Source organism: Heterodontus francisci, chromosome 5 (assembly GCF_036365525.1).
Source record: "Heterodontus francisci isolate sHetFra1 chromosome 5, sHetFra1.hap1, whole genome shotgun sequence".
Taxonomy (NCBI): domain Eukaryota; kingdom Metazoa; phylum Chordata; class Chondrichthyes; order Heterodontiformes; family Heterodontidae; genus Heterodontus; species Heterodontus francisci.
In genome coordinates, this window is record NC_090375.1 from 95,102,616 (window position 1) to 95,120,947 (window position 18,332).

General features: G+C 40.7%; 1 protein-coding gene across 4 annotated transcripts in view; it reads right to left on the reverse strand.

Moving 5' to 3' along the window:
- The window catches only part of prkdc (protein kinase, DNA-activated, catalytic subunit), a 283,563-nt gene that overhangs the window by 166,526 nt on the left and 98,705 nt on the right, over window positions 1–18,332 (reverse strand). For all 4 annotated transcript variants that reach the window (XM_068031803.1, XM_068031802.1, XM_068031801.1 and 1 more), the window contains exons 38-43: window positions 13,018–13,122; window positions 11,825–11,992; window positions 10,086–10,213; window positions 8,542–8,749; window positions 5,159–5,337; window positions 3,723–3,891 (exon numbers count right to left, since the gene is read on the reverse strand). In XM_068031803.1, the coding sequence (XP_067887904.1) occupies window positions 3,723–3,891; window positions 5,159–5,337; window positions 8,542–8,749; window positions 10,086–10,213; window positions 11,825–11,992; window positions 13,018–13,122 (957 nt within the window). The remainder of the gene's footprint in view (window positions 1–3,722; window positions 3,892–5,158; window positions 5,338–8,541; window positions 8,750–10,085; window positions 10,214–11,824; window positions 11,993–13,017; window positions 13,123–18,332) is intronic.

The following is an 18,332-nucleotide window of genomic DNA, read 5'->3' on the forward strand; positions in this document are numbered from 1 at the left end:
AAACCATGCTGCCTCTCGCTAATAAGTTCGTTTGTTTCCAAATGGGAGTAAATCCTGTCCCGAAGAATCCTCTCTAATAATTTCCCTACCACTGATGTAAGGCTCACCGGCCTATAATTTCCTGGATTATCCTTGCTACCCTTCTTAAACAAAGGAACAACATTGGCCATTCTCCAGTCCTCTGGGACCTCACCTGTCGCCAATGAGGATGCAAAGATTTCTGTCAAGGCCCCAGCAATTTCTTCCCTTGCCTCCCTCAGTATTCTGGGGCAGATCCCGTCAGGCCCTGGGGACTTATCTACCTTAATGCTTTGCAAGACACCCAACACCTCCTCCTTTTTGATAATGAGATGACTGAGACCATCTACACTTCCTTCCCTAGGCTCATCATCCACCAAGTCCATCTCTTTGGTGAATACTGATGCAAAGTACTCATTTAGTACCTCACCCATTTCCTCTGGCTCCACACATAGATTCCCTTCTCTGTCCTTGAGTGGGCCAACCCTTTCCCTAGTTACCCTCTTGCTCTTTATATACGTATAAAAAGCCTTGGGATTTTCCTTAATCCTGTTTGCCAATGACTTTTCATGACCCCTTTTAGCCTTCCTGACTCCTTGCTTAAGTTCCTTCCTATTGTCTTTATATTCCTCAAGGGATTCGCCTGTTCCTAGCCATCCAGCCCTTACAAATGCTTCCTTTTTCTTTTTGACTCAGCTCACAATATCCCGTGTTATCCAAGGTTCCCGAAACTTGCCAAACTTATCCTTCTTCCTCACAGGAACATGCTGGTCCTGGATTCTAATCAACTGACGTTTGAAAGACTCCCACATGCCAGATGTTGATTTACCCTCAAACAGCCGCCCCCAATCTAAATTCTTCAGTTCCTGCCTAATATTGTTATAATTAGCCTTCCCCCAATTTAGCACCTTCACCCGAGGACTACTCTTATCCTTATCCACAAGTACCTTAAAACTTATGGAATTATGGTCACTGCTGCCGAAATACTCCCCCACTGAAACTTCGACCACCTGGCCAGGCTCAGTCCCCTATACCAGGTCCAGTATGGCCCCATCCCTAGTTGGACTATCTACATACTGTTTCAAGAAGCCGTCCTGGATGCTCCTTACAAATTCTGCCTCATCCAAGCTCCTAGCACTAAGTGAGTCCCAGTCAATATCGGGGAAGTTAAAATCACCCACCACGACAACCCTGTTACCTTTACATATCTGCTCCTCTACCTCCCACTGGCTGTTGGGAGGCCTGTAGAAAACCCCCAACATCGTGACTGCACCCTTCCTATTCCTGAGCTCCACCCATATTGCCTCGCTGCATGACCCCTCCGAGGTGTCCTCCCGCAGTACAGCTGTGATATTCTCCTTAACAAGTAATGCAACTCCCCCACCCCTTTTACATCCCCCGCTATCCTGCCTGAAGCTTCTAAAGCCTGGAACATTTAGCTGCCAATCCTGTCCTTCCCTCAACCAAGTCTCTGTAATAGCAACAACATCGTAGTCCCAAATACTAATCCAAGCTCTAAGTTCATCTGCCTTACCTGTTATACTTCTCGCATTGAAACAAATGCACTTCAGACCACCAGTCCCGCTGTGCTCCGCAACATCTCCCTGCCTGCTCTTCCTCTTAGTCCTACTGGCCTTATTTACTAGTTCCCCCTCCTCATTTATTTCACTTGCTGTCCTATTGCTCTGGTTCCCACACTAGTTTAAACCCTCCCGAGTGACGCTAGCAAACCTCGCAGCCAGGATATTTGTGCCTCTCCAGTTTAGATGCAACCCGTCCTTCTTGTGCAGGTCCCATCTGTCCCTGAAGAGATCCCAATGGTCCAGATATCTGAAACCCTCCCTTCTACACCAGCTGTTCAGCCACGTGTTTAGCTGCACTATCTTCCTATTTCTAGCCTCACTGGCACGTGGCACAGGGAGTAATCCAGAGATTACAACCCTAGAGGTCCTGTCTTTTAACTTTCTACCTAACTCCCTAAACTCCCCCTGCAGGACCTCCTCACTCTTCCTGCCTATGTCATTGGTACCGATGTGTACCACAACCTCTGGCTGTTCACCCTCCCCCTTCAGAATGCCCCCTGGCCATTCAGAGACATCCTTGACCCTGGCACCAGGGAGGCAACATACCATCCTGGAGTCTCTTTCATGTCCACAGAAGCGCCTATCTGTGCCCCTGACTATAGAGTCCCCTGTGACTATTGCTCTTCTGAGCTTTGTCCCTCCCTGCTGAACAACAGTGCCAGCCGTGGTGCCACTGCTCTGGCTGCTGCTGTTTTCCCCTGATAGGCCATCCCCCCCAACAGTATCCAAAACGGTATACTTGTTAGAGAGGGGGATAGCCACAGGTGATTCCTGCACTGACTGCCTGCCCCCTCTAGCGGTCACCCATCTATCTGCCTGCACCTTGGGTGTAACCACTTTTCTAAAACTCCTGTCTATGATAAAGATAAAGAAATGTTTAGAAGTTGGAAGACAAATTCATAAAGCTGTGAAAAAAGCTTTAGGTCTTATAAACGGGGGGTATATACAGTCTGAAAGCAAAGAGATAAAATGCTAAACCTACACAAATCATTATTTATGAAACTCTGGTTAGGTCCCAACTGGAATCTTGTGGCCAATTCTGGGCACCACACTGAGCAAGATGTCAAGGCCATAGACAGGTGCAGAAGAGATTTGCTAGAATGGTAAGAAGTATAAAAGTCTTCAGTTATGTGGAGAGATTACGGAAACAGGGGCTGTTCTCCTTACAGCAGAGAAGGTTAAGCGGACATTTGATGGAGGTGTTCAAAATCATGACGGGTTTTGAACGAGTAAATAAGGAGAAACTGTTTCCAGTGGTAGAAGGGTTGGAACTAGAAGACACAAATTTAAGGGTAGTGGTAAAAGAACAAAAGACAACATGATGAAAATCATTTTAGGCAGCGAGTTATGATCTGGAATGCACTACCTAAAAAGGTGGTGGAAGCCGATTCAATAGGAACTTTCAGAAGGGAATTGGATAAATTGTTGAAAAGAAAAAGTTGCTAGGCTATGGTGAAAGAGTAGGGGAATGGGATTAATTGGGTAGTTGTTTCAAAGAGCTAGCACAGGCACAATGGGCTGAATGGCCTGCTCCTGTGCTGTGTTAAGTCTACGATTCTATGGTATGTTGCTAACTCAAGAGTATAAATTTATTATGAAAAGAATGAAGGGTGAGGTTAGAGCTTTTCTATATAGAGGATTGCTAAGACATGGGATTCCCCATCAGAAACAGTGATGGAAGAAGAATCGATAACAGCTTTTAATGAATTTATGATTATGTATTTATTTTCAAGAAGGGTATATGGCTAAGCAAATTGCTCTTCAGTGAGCTATCACATGCATGGTGGACCAAATATCCTCCTACTGCAATGTACAATTCTAAAGATTCTATCAAGCGTCTACCAATCATGACCTTCAAATCACCATGTGAGAAATCATAGAAAGAAAACAATCTTTCCATGCCATACCATAGAGATTAATTACACTCACTAAAAATGCACAGAATACTGCGAATGTAAATACAAGAATTGCATCAATCATTTACAGGGATGCTGCTCACAATCCAGCCTATTGCACTATTAACGCAAATGTTACTAATATTAGCACCAGGCAGGGAAACAATTAGAAAGTGCCTTAACCTCACGAAGAACTTTACTTTTAAATTTAAGAATGTCATCCTACCTTCTCTGGTTTTTCACTGAAAAGGAAGCCCTGATAAAATTTAGCCTCTGTGAAAATACAACAGAGGACTCCAATCATGCAATTGTAAGCAGCACAATGGTATTGTCTTCTCTTCTCCAGCAGCTGAGTTTCACCAGTCATGTTTTCAGTAACTGCATCATAGCAGGACCTTCAGAGAACAGAAAGAAAATACAAACACATTCCTGTTATTTATGTGAGAAGTGCACGAGTGTTTCCTGAAAAAGACAATGTTATGCAATGTTATACTAGGATTGTCTTTTTTACTCAGTGGTACAACAGGCTGATCAATTTCATTGGAATATCATGAGAAATATTCCATCTATTTCAGTGATTCTCTCAATTTTTTTCTGAATGGAAGTTCTCAATGGGAAATAGACCTATTCCAAAAATATTTGTATGAAGTTCAGGGGACATTAACGTGCCCTGAATCGTGTTCTTCTCGAATTTTGTTATGCTTTATTCAACACTCAATTTTCTCTATTTATTTCTACTGAAGTCAAAAAGTTAGTTAACTTTAGGTAATCGATCAATCCAACAATTTGTGAAAGCGTGCAAATTACTTCATACAACTGCTTGTATAAAACAAAGATAAAACCTTCAAGGTTGGCATAGAAAATGATCACAGCACATGTGGAATAAGCCATTTGATTCTCAGTTAATGAACAACAGCGAGTTTATTCTATGAATGGCTATCATTGCAATCATTAAGCAAAGTGTGACTGCAGCCTGAGGAATGAGGGTAAACAAAAAAAAAATTGAAAGAGAAATAAACAAAGTAAAAGGCAAACAAGTATTTCACAGAGCAGGCTATGATGCCTACCATCAAGCTTTATTGCATTCTCAATCACAACCCCATCTAGCAGTGCCCCATGTTAGAATTTTTTCTTCTCATGAGGAAGCTATGAAAAAAGTGCAATGTAAATTCATCAGGATGTTAGCAGGGATGAGGAGTTGGTTATGAAGAGAGATTTAACAAGTTGGAGCATTTTTACTAGAGCCAAGAAGGCTAAGGGATGACCATTCTTTTCAGTGATGAGAAAGAAGAATCTTTTTGTCAAAAACAATAGTTAAAGCAGAGTTCTATTGAAATAAAACTAGCTGGAAAAAAGTCACATTGAATTATGGTGCTGCGGTGGGAAGAAAGCGACCAAAACAAGTAGTTCATGTGGACATAAAACAGATCTGATGGACCGAATGGGCTATTTCTGTGCTGTAACATTCCGTGATTCCATAAGGTAAGAAGCTGTTTGATGTGCATAAATGAACAAATGAGGAGGATGAATAGAACTTGTATACACTTCTGTGTATAAGCAACTGCAACCACAACAAACATCTTCAAACTATGTATATGGACAAAGGAAAATTTAAGAGTTTTAGCACACTTAATTTCTGCTTTCGGGATCACAAAGCCTTACTTCAGTAAAATCTTTGAAAGTTTGTTGCCCTCTATGTTACCCGAGCAATGGAAAGCCTGGACTATCTTTGACTCGTCTGTGTAGACATCATTCTTTGGCAGGCGTGCGTACATGACTTCAAACAACTTGTAACAGCCAATTTTCTTTGTCAACTGGTTGTCAAAGGAGGACTCACTTGTCTGCAATAAACAAACATTTTGATGCTTAATCTAAAATAATTTACAAAACTACAATTCTATCATGCCAGTGTTTGTTTTTTTTAAAAAAAGATACAAGATACTTGCTACCCGTTTGAAATTATTAGAAAATTAGCAGCATAGCAGGAGCGGGATCAGTGACCGAGGGCAGGACCAGTGACCGAGGGAGTTTGAGGAGCTAGGGTCCAAATTAATAAGCAGAACCTCAAAGGTAATAATTTCTGTATTACGACTTGAGCCATGTGCAAATTGGCATGGGGTCAAACACTTCAGAGAGTTGAATGCATTACTCAAAGTGTGGTGCTGGGGCTAGGGGTTTCAATTCATGGGGCACTGACACCAGTACGAGGGAAAGAGGAAGCAGTTCAATTAGGCCGTGCACCACTTAAACCAGGACCCAGTGATCTGGAGAATCAAATAAATCAAGCTGTAGCAAGGATATGAAACTGAAAGTTACGGTGGGGTGGGAGGAGGGTGCTGCAGCGGGAAAAGGGGATGGTTCAACTGAGGGGCAAGTTCGAAATCTTGAGAAAAGTACAGACAATAGAACAGTGCATCAATCTGAGTAAAGATAAGCAGAGTGTGACACAAAGGAACTGAGAGTTCAGCAGTATTTGTGCATCAATGAATAAGGTCAAATCAGGAAAAATGGTAAAAAGTTACAATTAAAGGTGCTTCATCTAAATTCACAAAACATACGAAATTACATAGACAAATTAATAGAACAAATAGAAATAAACAGGTTTGATCTAATAGCTATCACAGAGACAGGGTTACACAGTGATCAAGGCACTTCAGATTCCAGGGTACTTGACATTGCAAAAAAAAGAAAGACAAAATGGAAAAGGAAATGGGTAGCCCTGAAAATAAAGGTTTACATAAGGATAACAGTGAGGAAGGGTTGTGACTCGGAAGATCAGCAAGTAGAATCACTGAGTGGAAATAAGAATTAACATGGGGTAGAACACATTGGGGGAGAAACTGATCCCATTAGCAGAAGGGTCGAGAATCAGAGGACACCGATTTAAGACAAGTAGCAAAAGCAGCAAAGGTGACATGAGGAAAAACTTATTTTTTATGCAGGAGTGATTACAATCTGGAATACACTGCTTGAAATGGTGGTGAAGGCAGATTCAATTGTGGCTTTCAAAAGGGAATTGGCTGAACACCTGAACAGAAAAAAAGCACAAGGTTGCAGGGAAAGGGCAGAGGAGTGAAACTAACTAAATTGTTCTTGCAGAGAGTTGGCATGGGCTTGATGGACCAAATGGTTTCCTTCTGTGCTGTAAACTATTCTACAAGTCGATGAGTAGTTCGTAAGCCCGCTAACTGTTGGACAGAGTATTAATTAAAGAAAAATAAAATTTTGTAACAAAGGTAATGTAACAATTAGAATTATTAGAATTAGAACATTACAGCGCAGTACAGGCCCTTCGGCCCTCGATGTTGCGCCGACCTGCGAAACCATCTGACCTATTCCATACAGACTGAACAAATCATATTGGCAAAAGCTGTTTTGAAGACAAGTTCATGGAATACACTCGAGATACTTTCCTAGAACAACACGTCATGGAACCAACCAGGATGAGTCTACTTTAGATCTTGTCTTGTGTATTGAGATAGGGTTAATTAGTAATTTCATAATAAGAGGTTCTCTGGGAAAGACTGATCATAATATGACGACTTTTACATTGAGTTTGAAAGTAATGTAGTTATGTCCAAAACTAGATTTTTACACTTACGTAAAGCCAATTATATAGGTATGATGGGCAAGTTCGCTAAAGTGGATTGGGAAATTAGATTAAAAGGTATTAGGATAGATAAACAAATGGCAGTTTCAAATGTAACATCTCAATTTTCAAAGAACATATATTCCATTGAAAAACAAAATCTCCATGGGAAAAGTGAGTCATCCATGGCTAATTTAAGAGATTAGGGGTAGTATTAGATTAAAAGGAAGAATGAATGAAATAAAGACTTATAATTATATACTGCCTTTCATAAACACAGGATATCCCAAAACACTTTACAGCCAATTAAGTACTTTTGAATGGTAGTCACCAATTACAATTAAATTGTTGTGCACAGCCAGTTTTTTTCAGTGTCCATCCCCTTACTTTTTTTTGAAAGACCGTTCTTTATTTATTCCGGAATAAGGCCTGCGCAGTAGCTCCCAGACTGCACCATAGCAGGAACATTAGTAGTCACTGTTGTAATTTTTTTTTTACAGTTTATATTTTTTTATTTACAGAGATACAGCATTGAAACAGGCCCTTCGGCCCATCGAGTCTGTGCCGACCAACAACCACCCATTTATACTAACCCTACAGTAATCCCATATTCCCTATCACCTACCTATACTAGGGGCAATTTACAACGGCCAATTTACCTATCACCTGCAAGTCTTTTGGATGTGGGAGGAAACCGGAGCACCCGGCGAAAACCCACGCAGACACAGGGAGAACTTGCAAACTCCGCACAGGCAGTACCCAGAATCGAACCCGGGTCGCTGGAGCTGTGAGGCTGCAGTGCTAACCACTGCGCCACTGCGCCACTGTACCGCCCCTGTAGAGAATGTGGCAACTCACAGCAAACTCCCACAAACAGCAATGTGATAATGACCAGATAATCTGTTTTTGTGATGTTGACTAAGGGATAAATATTGACCCAGCCAACAGGGATAACTCCCTTGCTCTTCTTTGAAGTAGCATCTTCTACATCCACCTGAGAGAGCAGACAGGGACTTGGTTTAATGTCTCATCCGAAAGAGGCGAGAGTGTGACCTATTAAGCCATGGCTGACACCCAAAAGGAGAGACTTATAATGTAGTTAAGAAAAGTACTGAGCCTGAGGATTGGGAGAATTTTGGAAACGAGCAAAGATTGACCAAAAAATTGAGAGGGAGAAAATAAAATGAGAGTGAACAAGCAAAAAATACAAAAACAGATCCTAAGAGCTTCTACAAGTATGTATAAAGGCGAAGCAGGTTGGAGAGGTCGTATGGCCTACTCCTGTTGCTCTTTCTAATTTTCTTACGTTAAATTACCTGTAAAAAAAGCAAATGACTATACCAAAAGGCAGAAATGATCTCAGTAAACAGAAAAATTAAACTACACTTAAATACAATTACAATTAATTACAATTCAATTAAAGCTGCAATACAAAGGTAAACGAGTCATTGATTACCTTTACAAATCTAGATTGTACAATTCCCATGGCATCCTTTATAATTTTGCAGAAAAACTCTCTCAAAGCATCTGGACTGCAGTGGGTAATAAGGGTGAGAAGAGAACGGTCCATAACAAACTGCCTAGTAGTATTAGGAAGCAATTCTTCATTTCCAAACATCTCAAATGCAGCTTCCAGAAGGGCCACTTGCTTTTCACAGGTACCCCTAATGCAGTTGAACAAAAGATCTAAGTTTTCAGTGCAAATCACAAGAACACATGTTCTTTATTAGACCATGCAACAATAAAAATAAACATATCCAAATTGTTCAGGAAAATGCCACACCATAACGCAATCTTAAAACTACAGAAAAAACGACAACTAGTTGGATTAATATTTTTGAATAGTACCCACATGGTGAGTTCAGAATTGCTACTCTGCAGTCAAGGAGTCACTGAGTAGAGGGTAGGCACAAAGATGGAAGGAAAGTCAGAAGTGGAAACCACCTTGCATGGTGTATATGCTGCAACAAGTTGTTGTTTTAGTTAGTAGTTACCAAACAAGCATTGCTAGAGGCCTGGAAGGAGGATACCAATCTGAACTCTTAGCCAAGGCACAATGTATGAGGTGGAGAGACCCTGATTCTATGTTGGAGCCCGAGTTATCATGCAGCAATATAGGTTCACACCTATGATCACCAATATTGCTCGTATCTCAGCAGGGTCACTAAAACTAAGCATGGGGCTGACCCAGGTGTATCATCAGGAGTTACCTTGAATCACCATCATGCCTCTGTACCAATTTTTGTTGAACCTGAAGTCAGACCCAGGAAGGGCCCTGGATAGGGACTGCACCTATAAACAATAGGTTGTGGAATACTTTAAAAGTCTTCTTCTCAAAAGTCATTCATACCTTCTCCCCAATTGCAGATTATGCTGCATGTACCCAAAGAAAATGATCCATCAGGTCAAACCTAATCTTTTAAAAAACTATTTTACTTTACAAACCTTGGTTGTAGCTGTCAGATACAGACCCCACAGAGGACTTTTGTTGTCCAGATTCCAAATATCATTATTATTGACCACCACTCACACAAAAAAAAGCTGGTCATCACCCTAACTCCATCCTATCAGCCTGTTCAAAATAGCACAGGTCCAACCCTGGGAACCGATCGCCCATCTAATCTTTTGGCTATAGATGATGTATGACGGGAGAAGAGCTGGACTGGGAGATAACAACAGACCAAGACGTACTCGTATGGTTAAAAAGTAGCCCATCCAAAGTGCTTATTTTCAATCAAATAAGTCTGCCAACAAAAAGCTTACTTATTGTATAAAAGATCAAGGCTAAGAACAAATATTGATATTTACAGTCACATGCTAATCTTAAAGCACCTATAAGAAATGTAATATTAAGCAATAGACCTGCAACCATAAACTATTAGCATACACATATCAGAACTTGTGTTATTAATCTCAAGTCATGGGGCTAAAAACTTAAACATTGTCATTTTTACAGCCCGCTATTTTTCAGTTTTCTATATTGTATACAACCTTTAATACCTTTTTACTATATTTTGGAAACAGATCTGAAATGCTTCTTCCATGACATGTTTGCTATCACGACACAGGACTGCAGTCAGAAGTTTTAACAACAGTGGACTCTGAGATAGCTCCAAAGCATCCAGTAACTGAAAAACACATTGAAATCACACCAATTGGAGCCAACAATAAACTTATGAATCATAAAATATAACTAGTGATCTGAAGAATACAATCTGATCAATAACACGAGTGAACGTTAAAATAAGACTCTTGAGTAAGAAGAAGCACTCAGCTAGAATTCAGCAGTTCCTTAACAAATAATAAAAGCCCAAATAATAAGTTCACTCTTTGTCCAATTTTCCAAATTAATTAAGTTGCAGATTTGAAACAAGGCATCCTATTAAAAGAACACTATTTGCAAACTGTACTGCACACTCCCTCAGTCATACAGTAGGGTATTAGTACTCATTGTAAGGCTAGTAATAAAACAAATCAATTATATAGCGCCTTTAACATAGAAAAATATTCCAAAGTATGCTCCAGACGCATAAACAAGACAAGACATTGGGCCAAAGGAAGAGAGGTTATGAAGGATGACCTTCATGATGAAGGATGGGAGGCCAGCCAGTACAGCCCTTGAGCAATTGAGTCTGGAGATGAGTGTTTCAGTATCAGATGGGCAGAGGTCATGATGGAGATTGGCCATGTTACGAAGTGGAAAAAGGGAGTTGTTGCGATCGAGGACATGAGGTTGGAAGCTCAGCATCAAACAAAGACAACAAAATTGCAAACAGTCTGGTTCAGTCTGAGACAGTGACGTGGAAGGATAATGCAATCAGTAGCAAGGAAGTGTTTGAGTTGGGACCAGTCTTCCCAATGTTTGGAAGTTACAATTCACGTTGGACAGCAGTCTGGCAGCACAGGGGTGGTGCAGCAGATGAGAGAAATAGTGGAGAGGTACAGCTGGGAGTTATCAGCATATATGTGTAACCAGACCTCCTTTCTGTGAATGATTGCACCATGGGGAAGAATATAGATGAGGAACAGGATCCTTGGGGGACTCCAGAGGAGAATGATGTGAGGGTGGAATGAAAAGGCATTGCTAGAAATGCTCTAGCTATGATTAGATAGGTAAGAATTGATTCAGGCAAGGTAAGTCCAATAGAGCTGCAGAACAGAGGAGACCCCTTGGAGGAGAATGGTGGCATTGACTGTGAAAGGCTGCAAAAGCTATTTGTGACTTCAGTTAGAGTCTTTGCAGTGCTGTGGAAAAAGCAGAAATGTGATTCTCAACAAGGAGTTGCTGGGTAGATGGGCAAGGGCCTTGGAGAAAAAAAAGGGGGAGGTTAGAGATTGGACAGCAATTAGCACAGGCAGAGGAACTGAGGGTGTATCTTGAGGATGGGTGACAACACTAGTTTTCAAAGGTTGCGCAACAGTTCATGAGGAGAGAGAGCCATTAATAATTGTGGGCTGAAATAGGGACTGGGAAAAGAAGTTGGGAAAATATGTTGGAACCATGCGGTTCAACTCATTTTGAAAACAGATAATGCTAGCAACTCGTTATTTTCTCATTGTACTAGCTTCCTGACTTAATTTTCAACTCATTAATGTCTTCCACCTCCCAGGCTCCTTTGAGACTTTTACCGATTCCACAGATTTAATCTGCAAATTCTTCTAAAGGCATTAACCTCATCATTATCCCCACCCTCAAGTACAAAATAAACATATGCATCATATCAACAAATTGCACTTACTTTCTTGACACAATCAATGTAGTTGTTGTACTTCAATGTACCCTTCGGAAATTCATCTGATTTCATAGGGAAATGGGCAGCTACAAACTGGTTGAGAGCATTTCTAAGCACTATAAGATTTTCTTCAGGAAGGTGCGTAAAAAATGGTAGTATAATCACTGCCTTGGTCTGCAAAAATAAAAGCAAGTTTCAGAATCTGTTAACTTCAATTCCATTCATCCACTGGACAAAAGTTCCTACTCTGGCAGGAGCATAAAATGAGCAAAGCTTTGAAAAGAGCATTTAGTCCCACTCCCCTGCTCTTTTCCCAAAGCCCTTCACATTTTTTCTGTTGAAATATTTATCGAATTCCCTTTGAAAATTATTAATGAATCTGCTTCCACCACCCTTTCAGTCACGCACTCTTGATCATAACTTGCTGCATAAATCTTGTTTATCCTCAGGTCCCCTCTAGCTCTTTTGCAAATTACCTTACATCAATGCCCTCTCCTGCCAGTGAAAACAGTTTCTCCCTATCTACTGTCAAAATCCTTCACTATTTTTCTTGCCTTATTTTTCCTATAATTTCTTTTTAAAAAAAATCTCATATGCTAGTAACTTCAGCTCTCAAAATTACCCAGGTTTAGGCAGGGCTACCACACAATACCCCAATAACTGGATTTGTGCTTCTACTTTCTCCGTTTCTATTTATCTATCCCTAAGCATCGGTAGAAAATTAGTTGCCCGGTTTATTGTTTTTCTCCTTGTACTTCCCCCACTATCAATCCTCATCTCTCTTAGTTTAGCAGCTTGTTTAACATAAGTTGAACTTCTCACTATCACAATTGTTTTAAAGTCTTCATTTTCCCAGTCATGCTACTGTTGGAAACTAACAACCAGAGAACTTCCTTCCTCTCCATGGGAGAAGAGAATTGAAGAGAGAGAAAAAAAATCAGAGAGGGAACTGTGACTGATTCATTGTGGTGTGCAGCTCCTATTAGCTAGCTGAAAAGCAGCACAGACAGAGAAATACTGGTTAACAAGTACATGCACCGAAGCATCACGTGACTGTAGGTGGTAAGTGACACTTTGAGATTTGAACTGCAAAGGAAAAAGAAAAGGGATTTCACATCCTCAAAATAGTTAAATAAGACATGCAGAAACTTTGATATCATACATTTATTTAGCTTTTCACAAAAAACTGAAAGAAATACCTTCAAGTTTAAAGCTAATTTTGAGTCCGTCAATATCATGTTATAAGTATGGAATACCATTGAAAATGCCTCATGACCATTGCCGAAAGAGACTGAGGAATCAATCTGAAAGAGATCACACTCAAATTAGCAAAACTATGCACACATACTATAGATCTATCCTATAATCTGATTAAAGGATTCCTTGGGAAAAGAATCTTCCAAGCTAGTCAGAGTAACAAGTTAGCAGAAACATAATAGTGCTTTATTTGATTAAATATTTAATTTCTTTGTTTGAGTGAAGATCAGCAGTGAAGCGATTTCAATTGGAATAACCCAATCTAAATCTATTCAGAATTCAGGTCCATAACAATAACCTGTATTTATAGAGTGCCTTTTAAGTTGAGATGTACTGGAATGGTTCCAGGGATGAGGGACTACGGTTATGTGCATAGACTAGAGAAGCTGAGGTTGTTGTCCTTAGAATAAAGAAGGCTAGGAGGAGATTTGGCAAAGGTGCTTAAAATCCTGGAGGGTTTAGATAAAGAGAGTGTGTTTCCAGTAGCTGCAGGGTCAGGAACCAGAGGGCACAGATTTAAAATTGGCAAAAGAACCGGGGGCAACATGAGGAAAAGCTTTTGAATGCAATGACTGGTTATGATTTGGAATGCACTGCAGGGTGGTGGATACAGATTCAATAGCAACCTTCAAAAGGGAAGTTAACACTTGAAAGGGGAAAAAATTGCAGGGATATAGGGAAAGAGCAGGGGAGTGCAACCAACCGGATTGCTCGTCTAAAGAGCTAGCACAGACTCCTTGGCCTGAATGGCCTCCTTCTGAGCTGTAATATTCTAGTGATCCCAGCAAAAATGAACAATTGGAAAATTGGACCAAGGCAAAGTCAGAGATATCATGAATGCCAATCAAAAGCTTGAAAAATAGGTGGATTGTAGGGTGGTGGGGAGTAAGATGGAGAGGTTTAAGAAAGGGACCATGTAACCTGGGCAGCTGAGGCAGGGCGGCCAATGGTGGGGTGAAGGGAGGTGATATACGAGAGGCCAAGGTCAGAGAACAGGCAGCTCTGAGGAGTAGTCAGACAGACAAGGAGGGATGAGGCCCTACAGAGATTTAAACAAGGATAAGAATCTTAATTTGGAGAACCTGAAACCAATGTAAATCAGCAAAGAAAGGAGTGATGGATGACCAGGACTTGATGCAGGGCAGAATACAGGCAGCAGAGTTTTGGATGAGCTGGTTTTCAGAGCTTGGAGGATGAGTGGTCAGCCAGGAGACGACTGAAATAGTCAAGTCTGGAGATGCCAAAGGTTTGGATAATATTTTCAGCAGCAGATGGGCTGATGCAGGGGTGGAGGTGGGTGATGTTACAGAGGCAATCCTTGTGATGTAGAGGTTGTGGTGTTACAAATTCAGCTCGGAGTCAAACAGGACACTGAGGTTCAGAAGTGTCTGATTCAGTTCGAGTCAGTTACCGGTGAGGGAGATGTAATTAGCAGCAAGGGTATAAAGCTTATGGCAGGGGCCAAAGACAATGGCTTCAGTCTTCCCAGTGTTTAATTCGATGAAATTGTGGCTATCAGTTGGCTCAATAGAGGAAATTAACTGGATTGAAGTATATTGCCTTGGGAAAAAAAAAGGCCTCCACTTCTCCTCATTACCACCCTGTCCACCTACTTCCTTGTCCTACCCTCTCCACATCCCCCCCCACCTTATCCTTTCTTTCCCCTCCTCCCCCGCACCTCCCACAGGGTCCAATTATCATCTGTACGATAACCATGCTTGACATGGAGTGCAGTTCATCTTCATGCCCTGTATGTAATACCATGCAAGACAAACATTTTTGTTTACTTATGAGAGATGAGTCAAGTACTGCAATTGTGCCAATCCTTGATCGATTGTATACTCATAGATCATGATCAAGAAAAAGGTGGCAACAGTAAATATTAATTATCCAATACTGTAAGAACTGACTACCTTAAATTGTTGTTTGCACGGCTCTTCAGAGATTGATTCACTGTACAATAGAGGCTGGTTATTTATTAAACCATGCTAAATACAATCATGCCCATTATTGCATTTATTTTTACAACAAACAAAACCTGTATTATGTCTTTTTTCAATTTTCTTCTATTAACTAGGAACATTCTCATTGTCAATCTGTTAATTGTGTATTAATGGTTTGATTACATGCAGGTGAGGGGTGTTACTTGGAGTCTTAGTTGAGCACTTATAAGCAGACACTCACTGAGACTGGGGGAAGGGTTTGAGTGAGGAGCTACATGTTTGTAATCCTTTAACTCTGCAAAATAAATGTGTAACTGAGTAAATATAGGCTCCAGTATTATCCTTCCATAATGAGCTTTCTGGAGTTTAACATAGTAGCAGAGGATGGCTGCCTAAAGCTGAAGGTTGGAAAAGAGGACATTTTTTTGGATAGAAAACTAAAATCTCAAGGGCTGTTGTGGAAAATATGGCAGAAAGCAAGAGTAAATTGTCAGGGTCTGATTACCCTCCGATGTTCTCGGAGTCTGAACCATATGACCAGTGGAAGAATGAAGTGGATATGTGGAGACAGGTTACATTTCTACCAAAGCGGAAAAAAGGTATGGCCTTGGTGTTGTCACTTCCTAACAAAATTAAAATCCGAAGTAAAGTGTTTTGTGAGCTGGATGGTCGTCAGTTGGATACTGATAAAGGTTTGAATCTTCTGTTAGAATTCTTGGATGAAATTTACAAGAAAGATGACCTATTGAATGTGAATGAGGCATGATCAGATTTTTGATAGATTTTGGAAAATAGGTGGTTATTCAATGGAGGAATACATCATTGACTTTAACAGACTGTGTAAAAGATTGAGGAAATTCAACTTAGAGATCTCTGCTTCAATGCTAGCTTTTAAGTTACTAGATTGTGCTAGGGTGTCACTTATGGACAGGCTCCTGGTTCTGACTGGGGTTCGGTTCTTAGACAAAGACTCCCTGTTGGATCAAATGTCTATGACCTTAAAGAAATTCCTGGGGAAACAGTCATTTCCTGCAGCCCTAGTAGACCAAGCAGGGCATTCTGCAGTGACACAAAGTGAGGACGACTCATTGTTTACTAGATTTCAAAATAAACTGGAAGCAGGCATATGTACAATGGAAGAGTTAAAGACAGGAGGAATGAGGATGAAAGCACCTTTAGCAGGTCTGACTATTACAGTGGAAGAAAGAATTGGAACAGCAATCATAGGCGAATGAATCCCAGAAATGCCCAAGGAACAATTAATAGGTGCTTCAGATTTCACTCAAAGTATCATTATGCAATGAACTACCCTAAGCAGGGGGGCAGAGTCTTCAAAATAAAACACAACACGGAGAATTCTGAGGCAGAAGAGGAAGATACCGATAGATCTGAACGAATTGTACTAGTCACAAGGAGTTTTAGTTCTGTGATGAACGTGTTAGTTGCGGATTCGTTTAACTGTGCTATATAGGATATTGCTTGCACATCGACAGTATGTGGAACTGACTGAATCCAGATAACACTGTAACCACTCCGTAGCGAGGATCGATGCAAGGTTAAGGAGTATAGAAGTGCTACCAGCTTTAGGCTCAGTGATGACAACACACTGAAGAGAGTAGTAATTCCATATAAAATAGCTGGGATAAGCCACTTTATCGCACTGATGTAGTCTCTCGTGAGATACCTTTACTGTTGCATAAGCCTTCATTGAAAAAGGCACAAATGAAACTTGATATGGAGTATGATAAGGCAATTGTTTTTGGGAAGTCAATGGATCTGTAGTTTATCCAGTCAGGGCATTATTGTATTCCCTTAACAAAACCTGATGTTTCTCATCAGTGTTGCAAGTATTGATGGCATCAGGTATTATGAATCAGAGCGATAAAAGGCAAATTGTCTTAAGGTTACAGACAATTTGCTCACCCTTCTTGTCAGACATTAAAAGATGCAGGTGTGATTGATGAAGAGTATACGAGGATAATAGAGATTAGTGAAAAATACAAAATCTGTAAAAAGCATCTGAGGACCACCACCCCGTCCTATTGTCAGCCTTGCATTGGCAGGTGATTAACAAGGTAGTTGCCACAGATTTAAAGGTATGGGACAAAGACAAGAAAAATTTTATTCTACATCTTCTAGACCTAGCAACTAGATTTACTCTTTCTCTAAAAATAAATAGCAAGGACAAAAGGGTGATTATCGACAAAATTATGGAGAAATGGATAGGGACTGGACTTGGGGCACTAGCTAAGTTTCTGACTAATAATGGGGGCGAAATTTGCCAATGACGAGTTCAGAGATATGTGTGAAAACATGAACGTTGTGGTTATGAATACTGCAGCTGAAAGTCCTTTCAGCAATGGGCTTTGTGAAAGGAATCACACAGCGACTAATGAAATGTTACATAAAATCTTAGCTGATCAGCCAAACTGCAAGTTGATAACTGGCATAGCCGGTTCATGCGAAGAATTTGCTTCAGATGGTTGGAGGATATAGTCTCCATCAATTGGTCTTTGGGCAGAATCCCAAATTACCTTCTGTACTGTGTGACAGTCCTCCTGCTCTAGAATGCACTGCAGTTAGTTCAATTTTTTTTCCCCTACACATTTGAATGCTTTACATGCAGAGATACGGGCTTTCATCAAGGCTGAGGTCTCTGAGAAAATTCGCAGAGCTCTGAGGCATCGTACAAGGCCATCTGAAGCAGAATTTAATTCAGGAGATTTGGTGTATTATAAAAGGAGAGCCACAGGGAATGGAAGGGCCCTGGTAAGGTAACAGGTTGTGATGGTAAGACAGTAGTTATCAAGCATGGAAATCAAACTTAAGGTTCATCCCTCTCAATTAATTGGGGTTGATTACAAAATATCAGAATCTGAGCAGCTGATAGAGGGAGAAGAGGCAACTTGTACCTCGAATACTCATGTGTTTCGTGATGATGATCCTGAGGCACAGAATATGGTAGATCAAGAGTTGGATAGTAATGCTCAGGAAAGAGCTATCGCATCCATAGGTAAATTGTCCTGAGTAGGTACTCGGGTGACATATATTCCAGAGGGGTCTAATAAATGGAGGGATGCAACAATTGTGGGACATGCAGCAAAATCTACAGGCACATTTAATTATTGGTTAAATGTTCAAAATGATGGCCAAGAAGCAAAGTCCATGGGCTGGAAGAATGCTTTACATGCAGCAAGATGGGCTTTCATCAAGGCTGAGGTCTGAGAAAATTCGCAGAGCTCTGAGGAATCATAAGGTCATCTGAGGCGGAATTTAATTCAGGAGATTTGGTGCATTATAAAAGGAGGGCCATA